The sequence below is a fragment of the Nannobrachium achirus genome, assembly GCF_963921795.1.
Source record: "Nannobrachium achirus genome assembly, chromosome: 10".
NCBI lineage: Eukaryota > Metazoa > Chordata > Actinopteri > Myctophiformes > Myctophidae > Nannobrachium > Nannobrachium achirus.
The window spans coordinates 35,294,203-35,307,786 of record NC_137819.1 but is presented as its reverse complement, the minus strand read 5'-3'; the positions used below and the strand labels follow the sequence as shown (position 1 = coordinate 35,307,786).

Sequence of the window (13,584 nt, the reverse complement as noted above, 5' to 3'; positions counted from 1 at the left end):
ATTATCCTCCGTGCGTATGTGGCTGCACACATAGATGGCAGCACACTGAGACACATCCTCTCGCTCTCTCTCTCTCTCTCACACACACACACACACACACACACACACACACACACACACACACACACACACACACACAGGGACGTGCAGAGAATGTTAGAGAGGCAGGGGCTGACATTTCTAAAAGTGTCTTTTGGTGAAAATATCGAAAATAGCATTCTTGGAGGTCGGCTATTTTCGGTACTTGACACCACACTGAACTGTCTTCAGGTATGGCATGGAAAGAGGGCATTTGCACTTCTTTCACCATAGTGAAAACTGCATTCATGGTCTGGAGAGGGCACTTTTTACAGACGGATAAAAGGGCAGGGGCTCAAGCCCCCTTTGATGTCAATGTGTGCACGTGCCTGCACACACACACATCCAAGCACACTGATGCATTTCTCCACACAAAAATACTAACAGAATGCGAGGCAGAGACACACAAACACACGCACACACACACCACACCAATGCGCGTGCACGCACGCACACACGCACGCACACACACGCACGCACACAGGATCTAAAAACCCAGCTCTTCAATCTACTTTATCAGCTCCACGGGAACTATTTAAAGCTGTGTCAACTTCAATACAAACTGTATGTGAATCAGGGCATTACAACAGTAACAGAGGAGACTGGCCGTGACTACTTTACGACAGTGGCAGAGCAGTTTAAACAACCCAATCAATCATTTCAATAGCGTTCTGGACGTCCCGGCGATCATCTATATCAACATGGCAGCACTGACTTTAAAATTAACAGCACCTAAAGCATCTCATGATGAAAATGGATCCCTAATAGTTAAATTCTCCCCCCCTTAATGTCATCTGCAATATGAGGGCCACATTCTCAGGGTTGAATTCATTTTGGGATGGTTTGGGATGTTTTTACAATAGACTGAAGCTTGTTGGGGTGCATCTAAATACAGGGCAATAGTAGATTCCAGATGTGAGCTGGACTGGGAAAATAAATAAATAAAATGTTCCATAGTCGATAAATTCAGCTTCCGTCTTTCAAAAATTGAAAATGCTGCCTGTGAGGGATAATCAACGACTTGCACATTCAAGTCATTCCCTTCCAATAGTAACTACAGACATTGTACTCACGCCGAGATAACAATATCCAATTACCTGCAATTGAAAATGATAAACGGCTGGTTCATGAGACTCTGCAGCCATTAGAGGCCACAGTCAAATGTTCTCGGGCCAATATTGCAGGGGTCAAGTGTCAGAGGAGGGGTCTGTTCACAGCGGGCTGACCAGCAGGTCAGATGACCCCTGTTTTGACCTAAGGGGGGGGGGGGGGGGGCAGCCTGCTTCATCTCCTTAATATGGACTCATTACATTAGAGAGGCTGCTCTCTGAACAGGAATATATGGACCCTGCAGAAGTCTGGTGACCAGGCTGTGTAGACATGGTCAGTGAGACTGGTGAGAGAGAGGGACAGAGAGAGAGTGTGAAGAAAAATAAATGAAGAAAAAGGTACAAACGGAGAGAACGGTAGAAAGTAAAAGGGCTAGAGTGAAAAGAGAGACAGCGGGAAATAAATGTTAGATAGCCATCTATCTGTAGATGGAGAGACAAGGAGGAAATAAAGGGATAGAGAGACAAGAAGGAATATGGTAGAGGTGATGGTGTGTGTGTGTGTGTGTGTGTGTGTGTGTGTGTGGGGGGGGGGGGGGGGTATCTCCATGAACAACCACAGACCACCCTCTCATCGTCTCTCAGAGAAAATTAAATATTGATCACTCTGAGCAGTGCGAGACAATGGAGCAGGGAGAGATAGAGCAGAGAGCGTGGGGAAATAAATAAATATATACATCAAATCAGGGGGAAGGACCGACAGGCAATCCAAGAGCAGTCTAAATGGGGAAACAGGGATTTATCTTTCGCTAGCTTTTTTATCTTCATTTTGACTGCCATAGGTGGGGGTCGGGGTTGTAGCACAAAAGGTGTGCTGCTGCTACTCGACTCTCACAAAAGGCTTTGACCGAATCCCACCACGGCATGAGCGCAAGTACATCAAATAATCCTCAAAACGCATTTTTCGTTTGCTTTGTTTTTGTCTCATATTCTAGATCAGGGGTCTTCAACATGGGGTCCCCAGAGTTACTACAGGGGGTTCTCCAAATCTTTGAGTGATAGAAACCTTTTTTTTCTCCTTTTTTATATTAACCACTTGAACCCTAGCGTCCATATTCTGAGGACTTTAGCCAAAAATAGCAGATCTACAAGCGCACAACGCCTCGCACCGCAAGGCATTGTGAGCTTGTAGATCGGTTATTTTCGGCAAAGAGCTTTGGTGTAGAGGGGAAAATGAGCAGACTAAGTACAGACTGAAAGGTGAAGTTTATTAAGTATTGACAGTTCAAGTGGTTAAAAATTTTAAAACACAAATTGAAACACTGATGATTGTGCTGCCAAACAATGAAACGATATGGAATCTATGAAAAGGTTGTGGGGGTCCCTGCTTCATCTCTCTCTAAACTAAATGGTCCTTAGCTTGGTCTGAAAATGTTGAAGACCCCTGTTCAAGCTATTCAATATTAATCAAGGACTCTTCTTGGGAGTGGCAATAGTATTGTTCATATTACCATTACAGAGCCTTAAATAACAACTCTAGTGACACACCCTACTAGTCGCAGAGGCCCAGGCTCTAGAGTTACACAGAGAGACAGTTAAAAGGAAGGGAAGCTACAGGGAATGTCTTAAAGGTCGTTATCACGCTGGATTCTTCCTTCAATTAGAGCAGTAAATCCTCAGGAAAACGATGCAGCTGATTAAATAGCTTAACCCCTCTAACAGGAGTTCATAACCTTTGACCCACAGTCCATGAAATGACCATTATGACAAAGGGGGGTTATAGTGGCAACGATTAAAGTATTAAGGGTGTTAGGAGGCGAAGACGGAAGGAAACGGGTTTCCATTTAGTCTTGTAAGCGTAAGCCTTTTCTTTGTAGATTATCAAATTATTTTAGTTAACACAAGGTAATATATATATATTTATTTTATTTCCGTATAAACCCCAGAAATGTGTACTGTGTCAGACTCATGGCACATCAGTAACAAGGATAGGCACCCATGGATGCCATGATCCTCCAATCAGCACCAGCCTGTTGTATCAGGGGATCAGACCAGCAATCAAGTTGTTAGTCTAGAACTCTCGCGTGGCCAGAATGTTGCCTCCCACAATTTGCAAATGCTCCCATCATACAGTCTGGGGAACAGAAGCTCTGATCATGAGTAAGCAATAAACAGAAGTAAAGCCTCCTTCCCACTTCCGTTTTGTTTTAACAAGTCGCGCACATTCATCCTAATATAAATCAAAACCATCTATGCATATTTAGCTTGCTGCTTAGCAGAAATGAGATTTTAATATGTATGTTCGTGAACCGAAATGCCAGCTTCGTTACTCGGATTTCAGGAGGTGTAGTTCAAGACTCTACGTATAGCAGTCGGATATTGTGGAATAGTTGCCTGGCTACACAAGACTATTAGTCTAGCAACTTTGATGTGTCAATAAATGTAGTTTTCCTAAACAAATGTTGAGGAAGATTATCCACGGTGGTTCAAATGTACCTCGTCAGGGCTGGAGGCCTGGTATGTGCGGTTGTCGTCACTGAAGTCCTGGTCAGCCTCGGCGGATTCCGGCTCCCCATTGACGGCGGCATGCGACTCGTACACAGGCGTGACGTTGTGACACAAGGCGATGGCCTTCACCGCCTCGTTGACGCGGCTGACGACGCTCTTGCGGACCTTCGGGCCGGTCGCCTGGGACTTCCGTGACGGCGTGGTGCTGGTGTTGCTGGCGCTGCCGTTGGATGGCTGGGGGGCCACCTACCCATGCAGAGGGATATCACATATTGTACAAAGTTTGGTAAATGCAGAAAAGAACTAGAATTGCACTCTGTCAAGGTGCCAACTTGTATGGCCGGCCTACTTGTGAGCCAGCAGAGCACGCCATGAGATGAGCTCACCACCGGCATCACCATTGGCGATGCTAGTGACATCACCACTGGTATCGCCAGGAATGCTGGTCGCTCATTGGCTGTTAATGATGACGTTGACAGAAATGCTGGTCCCTGATTGGGCTACGGGCTTAAACACACAGCTACCTAACTACCTACCTACATACCTACGGTACCTACATACGCAGCCGAACAAAGTTCTTCTTGTTGGAAATTGACAGCATTAGATGTGATTAGATGCAATCTCATTTATATTACAGCTACAGTACATAGAGCAACAGAGGCAGCATTACAAGCATTATCTGTTATATCGGTTTCAAATAAGACTAATTGTAAACCATAGTTGAACATAAATGCTGAAACTCTACTTGATGTAATGACTTGAGATTAGAGGGTGCAGGGTATACTTGTGTTCACACAGCAACATGCAATTGGCTTGTTCCAGTCCATAGACTGGCAGAACGCTTATCCCATAGTCTAGAGGGACAATTGCTCTGCAATTATATTAATCAGCATGTCAGCAAGCATGAGAAATATGATGCTAATTGGCCTAGTTGAATACAAGAATAGCTGCGTGGGCCTGGCGGAGGTGAATATACATCATAGGCTAGTCAATCTAAGGTTTGACCCAAAAGAAATTGCAATAGTAATGGTTCAAGGTTTTTTATGATCCTTAGGGTCATCCAAATAACATATTAAAAATTGTGAATTATATATTTAGTGGATCAAGGTAAATTCAGGGGGTTCATGTTTGAGTCCATTCACTTACTATAAAAAAAATGAAAAGAAAAGAAAATTTAGGAAACAAAAACATTGTCGCCTAAAGGTTCAAGTAGTGGACATGTCACTGGAAGGTTGCTGGTTCATAATCACAGAGAATAAAAATCTATCTGGACTTATTGAAAAAGTATTGTGACCATGATGATCAACTCTCAACTGCTCTAACATCGGTGCCAGCATACAATCGCAAAGTGTGCGTCTGTGTGCAAACCTCCCCCCCACTGAAACGGTTGGAGGGACGTGTTGTGTAAGTAAGATATCGTAACTTGTAAATAAATAAAAAACATCGAATATAAAATGGAGCGCTCCCTCTGAGTTAGAGTCAGAGTTATGAATCCTGGATTAAACCCCACATTGAGGGCCAATTCATTTTGACAGCCCTTTACAAGCTAAATGATACAGGAAAAACGCTGCATCACCATCTTTATCATGTCATATCTGGTTTGAGTGTCTTTTATGCCCCCTCCCCCTCCTCCGACAACTCCCATCAATTTAGCTCTGTGTCGGTGCGCGTAGCAGGCAGGCGGCCCACAGTGCCAGCTGGGTTTGACAGGGGCTGATGTGCTCCAGTGGAGCACATGAATTTGGCTTATTATTAACCTTCAGTGCTGCCAGGGCAGAGCGAGCGAACGGGGGAACTCCTACGAGGATGTGAGATGACAAGGCTTCACGGAAAGCAATTGTGTGTTTTACTGGAGAGATCAGTGGGTGAGGCTGTCAGACATGTTACCGCGGGCTTGCAATGGCGTGTCATACAGTGTGTTTACACAGCAGGGTCCACATGACTACGTACTGTATGGTTTATTTTTAGGGACAGATGTATAACAATATGGATAGGTTCTGTATAAGCAGCACGGTTGATTTAGCGTTTTGGTATTTTTAGATCATAGTAGCCAGTTTCCTGTTTCTGTCCTTCAGTGGTGTAAAGAAACTGTACTTAACTACAATTTTGAGGTATTTCTTTTTTTTTACAATTTGTCTATTGTTTTTTCCATTAACAAACTTATAGGACATGACACTTGATTACCAATTTTCTGTACTTACAGGTACTTCTACTCCACTACATCTTAAGAGGCAAATATTGTACTTTTACTCCACTATAATTATTTGAAAACTTTAGTTACTAGTCACTTTGTAGATTTTGATTATTATACTTTGTACATTTTGATTATTATAATGCAAAACATACAGTACATTAACCACTTCAGCCCTATATACATTTCGGCCATCTAAAAATAGCCGATGACGCATTGTGAGCTTGTAGATCTGCTATTCTCAAAAGATTTTGACACATTTAATACATTTAAAATTTTAAATGGGATATTCTGCATAATGAGTACTTTCTACTCTAAGTACATTTTGCTACCAATACCTTTGTTCTTTTACTCAAGTAAGTTCCAGACTTGTACTGCATTATTGATACATTTACAAAACATGAGTACTTTTTCCACCACTGCTGTCGTCCTTTGAGCAAGTTACTAGACATCTAGATGTAGAAGTTTGATTCTCTTGATTAGGGGCATATTATATGGCACCACCAACACCAGGGATTTAACCAGGAAACTACAGGCAATGTCATCCAACTAATCAACTTATATCTACTATTTTTGCCAAATGTTAACCTTTTATGACATGCCCAGAATAGAAATGCTAGGGTTCACGTGGCTAACTAAAGAAAATACATCTACTCTCTATAATGACCTGCCTTGCAAAAGCAGGGTGATGCTAAAACACACTAGTCATCTTTCATTAGCTGTGCCTCGAAACGTGAGTGCAGGCAGATGGTTTCAACCAGCTGTTTGGAGCAAGCAGAGTCTGAACAATATGATTCTGTCAAAACTTCCAGCCTGATCAGAGCCACCCAGAGAGGAATACCCAGGCGTACAACTCAGCTCAGGGACACAATTTGATGAATGAACAATATAGGCCTTCTTTCCTGGAAGATATTATCCATTGACCAATATTGGAGTAGTGGATATTGATCAAACTGAGAGATGGGGAACAGAGGGAAGGGCTAATATAGTTTGCAGGGAATATTTGTTCCTTGCACAAAGATTTTCATCCATGGCAAGCCACATGTTTTTAGATCAGGGGTTTTCAAAGTGGGTGACGGGGCACCCTGGGGTGCCGTGATGGCAGTCCAGGGGTGCCGCGAGATAATTTGATATTTGGAATTTATTTGGAGATTTAAAAATATATTTAGTATCATTTTAAGTACAAAGTTATTTTCAGTCAGTTCCAAAATGGCTGCTATCTCAATGTTTTCCTCACAAATAATGGCTAAAATATGCAATAAATATAAGGTGCTGGGAGTGAAAACGATCAATATCGTCACTGTCAGGCAAAAACCTTGTATCTCCAAGTTTCAAATGTGTATGTTTTTTGGTCAAATAAAAGCCCTAAATTTTCACAATTTTAAATTGTTTTTTAAAATACTAACACAAAAATAAAAGGTTTTGGAAGGTTTCCACCCGACAACGGCAAATGTAGGGGTGCCTCGGATGAAAAAAATATTCATGGGGTGCCCTGAGACAAAAAAGTTTGGGAACCCCTGTTTTAGATCATGGGTGAAAATATCTTTCATCACCTGTGCGTACGACTGGATGATGTGACTCTGTATCTCATCCATGGTGTCAGTTCCGTATGATACGGTTCCCAGGTGCAGCCGCTTGAAGATCATCTCGTTCTGCGTTAGAGTGCCTGCAGAGCAGGAAAGCACCACACACATAAACACACAAGCACAAACTGACAGAAACTTTTAAAAAAGGAAAACAATTCCAAAGGTGCTGACAAAATGCATCAAAAATTAATGTATTTATCTAATACTTGATACTTTTCATGGCTATACGTACGTTATTGCAATTGGGAAAATATATACAGTGCCACTTCACTGCTTTCATTTAAGTTGAACAACTGTACTTCAAATATCAACCTGTCAACGTTTAATTCGATTGTGTGGAATGTCATCATAACATCATAAAAAAATATCCTATTAAATATCTGAGTTGATGGCACTTATTTTATAGAGAATATCTTAATTATTGCAAAGATAATTGCAGATTCCAGATTGTTCATTTAAATGTCAAGTTAAATTAAAAGTCGGAATGTATACTACTACTGCAAAAACACCTGCATTGCAAAAACACCTGCATACAGCTACGTACGTGTATACAGACACCGACTGACCCACCCACCCACCCGGTAAAATCCTCAGTATCAATTGATCAATTTCTAAGTAACTCCGGGCGTGTATAAATGTAACCAAATGTTACATTTATAAACTCCCTGGCCTGAGTAACTTATAAGGGTCAATTTGTACATTCCCAGAGTTGAACTAACACTTAAGATTCTACGGTGCACAAAGACACACAAAAAGCTCAAAACAGAAGCAGAATGTCTAGATCAGGGATCGGCTATTTTTTAGCAAAGAGCTTTGGTGTAGAGGGGAAAAAGAGCAGACTAAGTACAGAGTGAAGGGTCAAGTTTATTACGTTGTGACGGTTCAAGTGCATTTTAAATATCTGAAAACACAAATTGACATGAATCCAAATTGTGCTGTCAAACGATGAAACTATGGAATCTATGAACAGGTTGCTTCATCTCTTTCTCAGCTAAGGGGTCCTTGGCCTGAAAACGTTAAATACCCCTGGTCTAGATGTATCATGAGACACGCAAGGGGGGGGTGTGACTGCTGTCTCATTGACCTAATCTAATTACCCATATGGGTTCCCCGTTCTCTCTAACTAAACGACAAGACGCATCACTGCATACAAAGAGACTGAGTGAGCGCTCAGACTATACTAGCGAAAAGAAAAAGAACCAAAAAAGGATTGCGATTGAAAATGGGGCCAATGGCCTCGTTTAATGGATGTCGGTTGCCAGAATGTGTATTGATAGAGCGTAAACCTGATTAGAGGGCATCTACCTTCCAATAACATTACAGCCACGGGGTTATCCAATTCTAATGGATTGATTGTTTGTTCCTCTTTTCCATGTGCTTTAACTATCAACTTGGATAAATAGGCTCTGAAGCCAATCTATTCCCCACCTAGATCACGCCGGGCCGAGACAAAGAAGCATGCCGAGACCACTATGGGAGTTTATCACAGCGATACAATGTCTGGCATTAGGGTAAGGAATGCTCGTTTGTTACCTGCGAATCAGGTCATCAAGTGAAAGCCAAGTGGAGGGTGGGCCTGAATGCCACGTTAATTCTTTGGGGTTTTGGAAATGTTACACGTCATAGACGATGGACGGAGGAATATATCTGTTACTTGTACCGTATAAGCCCATTTCAGAATAACATTGTAAGTTAGGTCTGCTGTTGAAACCTTCAAATGTTTTTTCCAAAAACAATTTGTGAATTATAACTTTGTATTTTTCTCCCAAATAAGTCATTATTGACTTAAGGGAGAAATCTTTCCCAGTTCTGGTCCCTGCTGAACAGACCAACCTGTGGGAGTCACTAGAGATCGCCCTATACCCAACTGGCTTTTCACCCTCAAACCTGGCAATTTGTGTCAATTGGAAAGCCTGGCCAAGCCAGAGGCACCATGGAGGAATCAAACCCCAGTCCCCAGCCCAGCCTCCACGGCAGTGGGCAGGATCTTTACGCCTGCACCAATGGGAACCCAAACAATATGTAATTTTACACAGCAACATCCAACAAGTACTCGTATTTGGTTTTATGGAACATTGGTCCGAAATAATAGAAATCTCTGAATTTTCACTTTGTCAATAGCAGTATATTTTAAGTCCCTCTACATAATCTGCTCTCTAAGAATGAACTGAGTGTAAATCTGTTGATTCTGTGAGCTCCTACCCGTTTTGTCCGTTAGCAGGTAGACTAGTCGTCCCAGTTCTTCAGGGATGGTGCTGGTCCGAACGACGGTACCAGGGATGTTCTCGTCCTTCATGATCATCCAGCCATAGGCAGACTTCCCCATGTCCAGGTTGACACGCAGGCTGGAGGCACGAAGTGACAAGTGATAAGCTTACTTTAAACCTAAAACTAAAATGTAATGTAGTGGTTGTGGTCATGGAATTAAGAACCATCAACATTATTGACCATACTGTATTCACACAGTGCCCTGTGGATGCATATTCTGCATTAAGAGTAAACGTGTTAATTTGGCTAATTCAATTTCTTGGCAAATGTATTCATGCATATTTCCAATTAATGTTTGTAAAGCATGATTTCCTTTCTTTTTACCTTTCTTTAAAAATAATTACGGCCATGAAAATTGGCCGATGGTGACAGGACAGTTGAATGAGCCGAAATTGAATTTCAAAACATTGAAGAAGAAAGAATAACTTAACAGTCACATAACGTAATACCTGATAGGGATGATGTAGGAGAACAGTACGACAAATCGGAACAGATTCCGGAACCAGGGTCCCACAAACCCCTGCACTGCTACCATGACAACAGACAAGACCACCTGGGCCAGGAACAGGGCCTTGGTGAGTCGGTTCAACTCCAAGTCCAGCAGTCCAACCTGAAGGGATGAGAGGTCAGACGTCAGGACGCGTAGAGCAGAGGTCTTCAACAGGGGGTCCGGGACCCCTCCGGGACCCCTAGGGGGTCCTCAGAGTTACTACAGGGGGTCCTCCAAATCTTTGTGAAATAGAAACCTTTTTTCCCCCTTTTTATATTAACCACTTGAACCCTAGCATCGATATTCTGAGAACATTAGCAAAAAATAACAGATCTACAAGCTCACAATGCCCCACACTGCGAGGCGTTGTGAGCTTGTAGATCGGCTATTTTCGGCAAGAGGTTTGGAGTAGAGGAGAAAAAGAGCAGACTAAGTACAGAGTGAAAGGTCAAGTTTATTAAGCATCAACGGTTCAAGTGGTTAAATATCTGAAAACACAAATTGACATGAATCCAAAATACACTGATGATCGTGCTGTCAAACGATGAAACTATATGAAATTCATGAAGAGGTTGTTGGGGTCCCTGCTTCATCTCTATCTCAACTAAGGGGTCCTTGGCCTGAAAACGTTGAAGACCCCTGGCGTAGAGCTTCCAACACACCCAACTTTCTAACAGCTTGTAGGGGAGTTGAACAAGCGCAGAGATTCAATCCCGGGTCAGGAAGGGGTAACTCTACATATCATCTGTGGACACACGATGAGTAAATGTTTGATTCATTGCATGATCCAACTGTTTAACAACAGTTGTCTTTTCCGTCAAAGTTAATAAACTTACATTGCTAGGGAAAGACTACACAAATGTACAAATGTTTTTCTCTGCAGCAAAGCGTGAACGACATTTGTTTATTATGGTTCTTTCTACTGGTAAAAACCACAGACTAAATCACTGTCACAACACTCCTTGAACACCAACAGCTGGTCAAAAGGGCTTGAATGTGGAAAAGTTCCCATATTGAGATAACCCTCTTAAAAAAAAAAAAAGTAACAGGGTCAGAGTTTTCTTCTCAGTTTTTCGAGTACATCTCCCATCCAATGAAGGATGTGGGAAAATAATGTCAAGGCAAAGAGGAGCGCTTCCCCTCGCCTTGGAACTGTTCGCAGCGAAGCCCCAAACACAGAGAGCCTTTCATCTGACACACCACGCTTACGAAAACACCAAAACATAACATCTCCCCCCACTGCTAAATAAAAGGAACGTCTCTGAAAAGGAGGGGAGGGGAGAGTGAACACGTATCAAAAGCAGAAAGGAGAATTCCTGTGCTGCCTGTAGCCCCGGCCGGCCGGCCCCCCAACGTTCCCCAGAGAGCTGGGAGAGTGACTGATTTATCAGTCGCTGTTCAAACTCACTCAGTAGCAGAGCAAAGGGGGGAAGGGGGGTGGAGAGTAAGAGATGGAGTTGGGAGGGCACCTCTCCCCATCCGGGTGTCTCGCTAACATGGTTCATGCTTGAGGTATTGAGAAAAATAGGGGGTTTGCTAGGATTAAAATGAAGAAAAATTAAGACCGAGTGAAACAGAGGGATCCCCTTTTTGCATGAACAATGGCCGGTCCAAATTTTCCTAGGCTTGCCGAGGATCAGATGAAGTCATTATTCATTCAGTCAAGGAGGAGGAAAAAAAGGACTCAATTACCTCAACCTAAAGATGCTATCAATGAATGAAAGTGCATATTTTAGCCCATTTATCCCAGGACTCATTAAAAGTGAAAGGAATGAGTCAATCTTCCCGCACTGCTTGTATTTTTGCATGTGTGTGAAATGTGATGAATCACTGCCCTGGGCCATGAATATTCATCAAGTTCAAATCTAAGAGGATCGGGACTTCAGAGAGTAAAACCCTTTTGAGGGAGAATCAAGAAAGTCTGTGAAATAAACTCTTATTGATTCAAAGTGTTGCAAGAATGTGACGAAAATCTGAGGAGATCAGAATTATAACAAAGTCAAACTTCAAACGGTCAATCTATGCTTGAGAATAGCTTCTGGCCAAATAACATTGTCCTGTCTCTTTACTTTGAAGGCGGTCTGTCTAACAATATTGAGACAAAGAGTGAATCTATTCCTGACGCCCCGTAGGATAGATCAAGTGCAGGCATTGTCCTGGCCGGTGTCACAACAGATTATATGAGGCCAAAACATTCTTGTGACTTTAGCCGCACTGTATTGACTTTCTCCCCACAATCTCCAGTCGCCGTATTGGCACTTCTGACATCATCTCCTTGAAATATTGAATTCCTCTCAGCCATGGAGCTTATACAAAACGCTGCTGCCCCCCAAACCCCACCCCCACAACCCCCTGCCGTTCGACCGGCCACATCAGCATTCTTATTAAAAGACACTTGTGTCAAGACAAAATAGATAAATAAATAAATAAATAGTAATAGTAAATACGGTAGTAATGCAACTGCAGTCACGAGTCTGTGTCACTGCACAACGCAAGAGCGTTGGAACAACAGACAAGGTACATGAAAAACTTTATGAATGTCATAGTATGGCAGGGATAGTCTTACAACATCGTCAAAACAGTGCCACCAGATCTCGAACACATCCTCCCCTCCACCCTACTCCATCAGATGACCTGTATCTATCTGAACTGGTGATCTTCCACGTAAAATCTTATATTTACGTAGAAGCACATTTTCATTAATCTTCTTGCAATCTGGGGGACAAAACGCTCGATGGGGATTCTGCGGGATTAACTTTCGGACTGAAAATGTCATTTAAATCCTCGGTCAGTTAATTTCCCTCTTGGTTAATTAGCGTCTGCCGGCGACCTTTTGCATTGACAGGTCCAACTTTATCTGGAAAGTCAAGGTTAAAAAACCACCTCACCAAAGTGATTGATTAGTGATTAGAGACAAGGGAAGGGAAAGAGAGAGGGAGAGATGGGGAAAAAGAGGCGAGAAAACTTTTGAGTGTGCTACCTTGCTACAAAAAAAAATCTTCAGTGTTAATTTAACTCTGAGAGTGTACCAAATGTTTGCTTACATTTGTACACTGCCAGAGTTACACATGGATACATTAACACTTAGTGTTTTATGTAAGCATAATACCGTAGCTTCAGTTGCATTTCAGAGGCATTTAGATTTAGGCAAATACCATGGTATCATGCCTTTAGTGTCATGTTTCTTACACATCAAATCCAATCCAAAAGAACACTGTGTAGTGCAGCTGTTCTTGTACACTAGGTATACTGTAGATCAGTTTGAGAGGTGATTAGAAGTTCTCCTAATTTGTAATACCCTTTTCTGTTGTTTGTAATCACATCCTTGGTTAATCATGACAAAATATTCTGTCCGTCTTTCATTAATTGTATTCGTGAACAATGCTCATGGAATCACAGAAGGTTCTATTTGTC

At 42.3% G+C, this 13,584-nt stretch overlaps 1 protein-coding gene across 1 annotated transcript in view; it reads right to left on the bottom strand.

Annotated features, from left to right (window-relative positions):
* Nucleotides 1–13,584, bottom strand: part of atp9b (ATPase phospholipid transporting 9B) — a 55,621-nt gene that overhangs the window by 19,721 nt on the left and 22,316 nt on the right. The window contains exons 12-15 of the mRNA XM_080734772.1: nt 10,130–10,290; nt 9,615–9,757; nt 7,380–7,492; nt 3,624–3,881 (exon numbers count right to left, since the gene is read on the bottom strand). Of these exons, the coding sequence (XP_080590898.1) occupies nt 3,624–3,881; nt 7,380–7,492; nt 9,615–9,757; nt 10,130–10,290 (675 nt within the window). The remainder of the gene's footprint in view (nt 1–3,623; nt 3,882–7,379; nt 7,493–9,614; nt 9,758–10,129; nt 10,291–13,584) is intronic.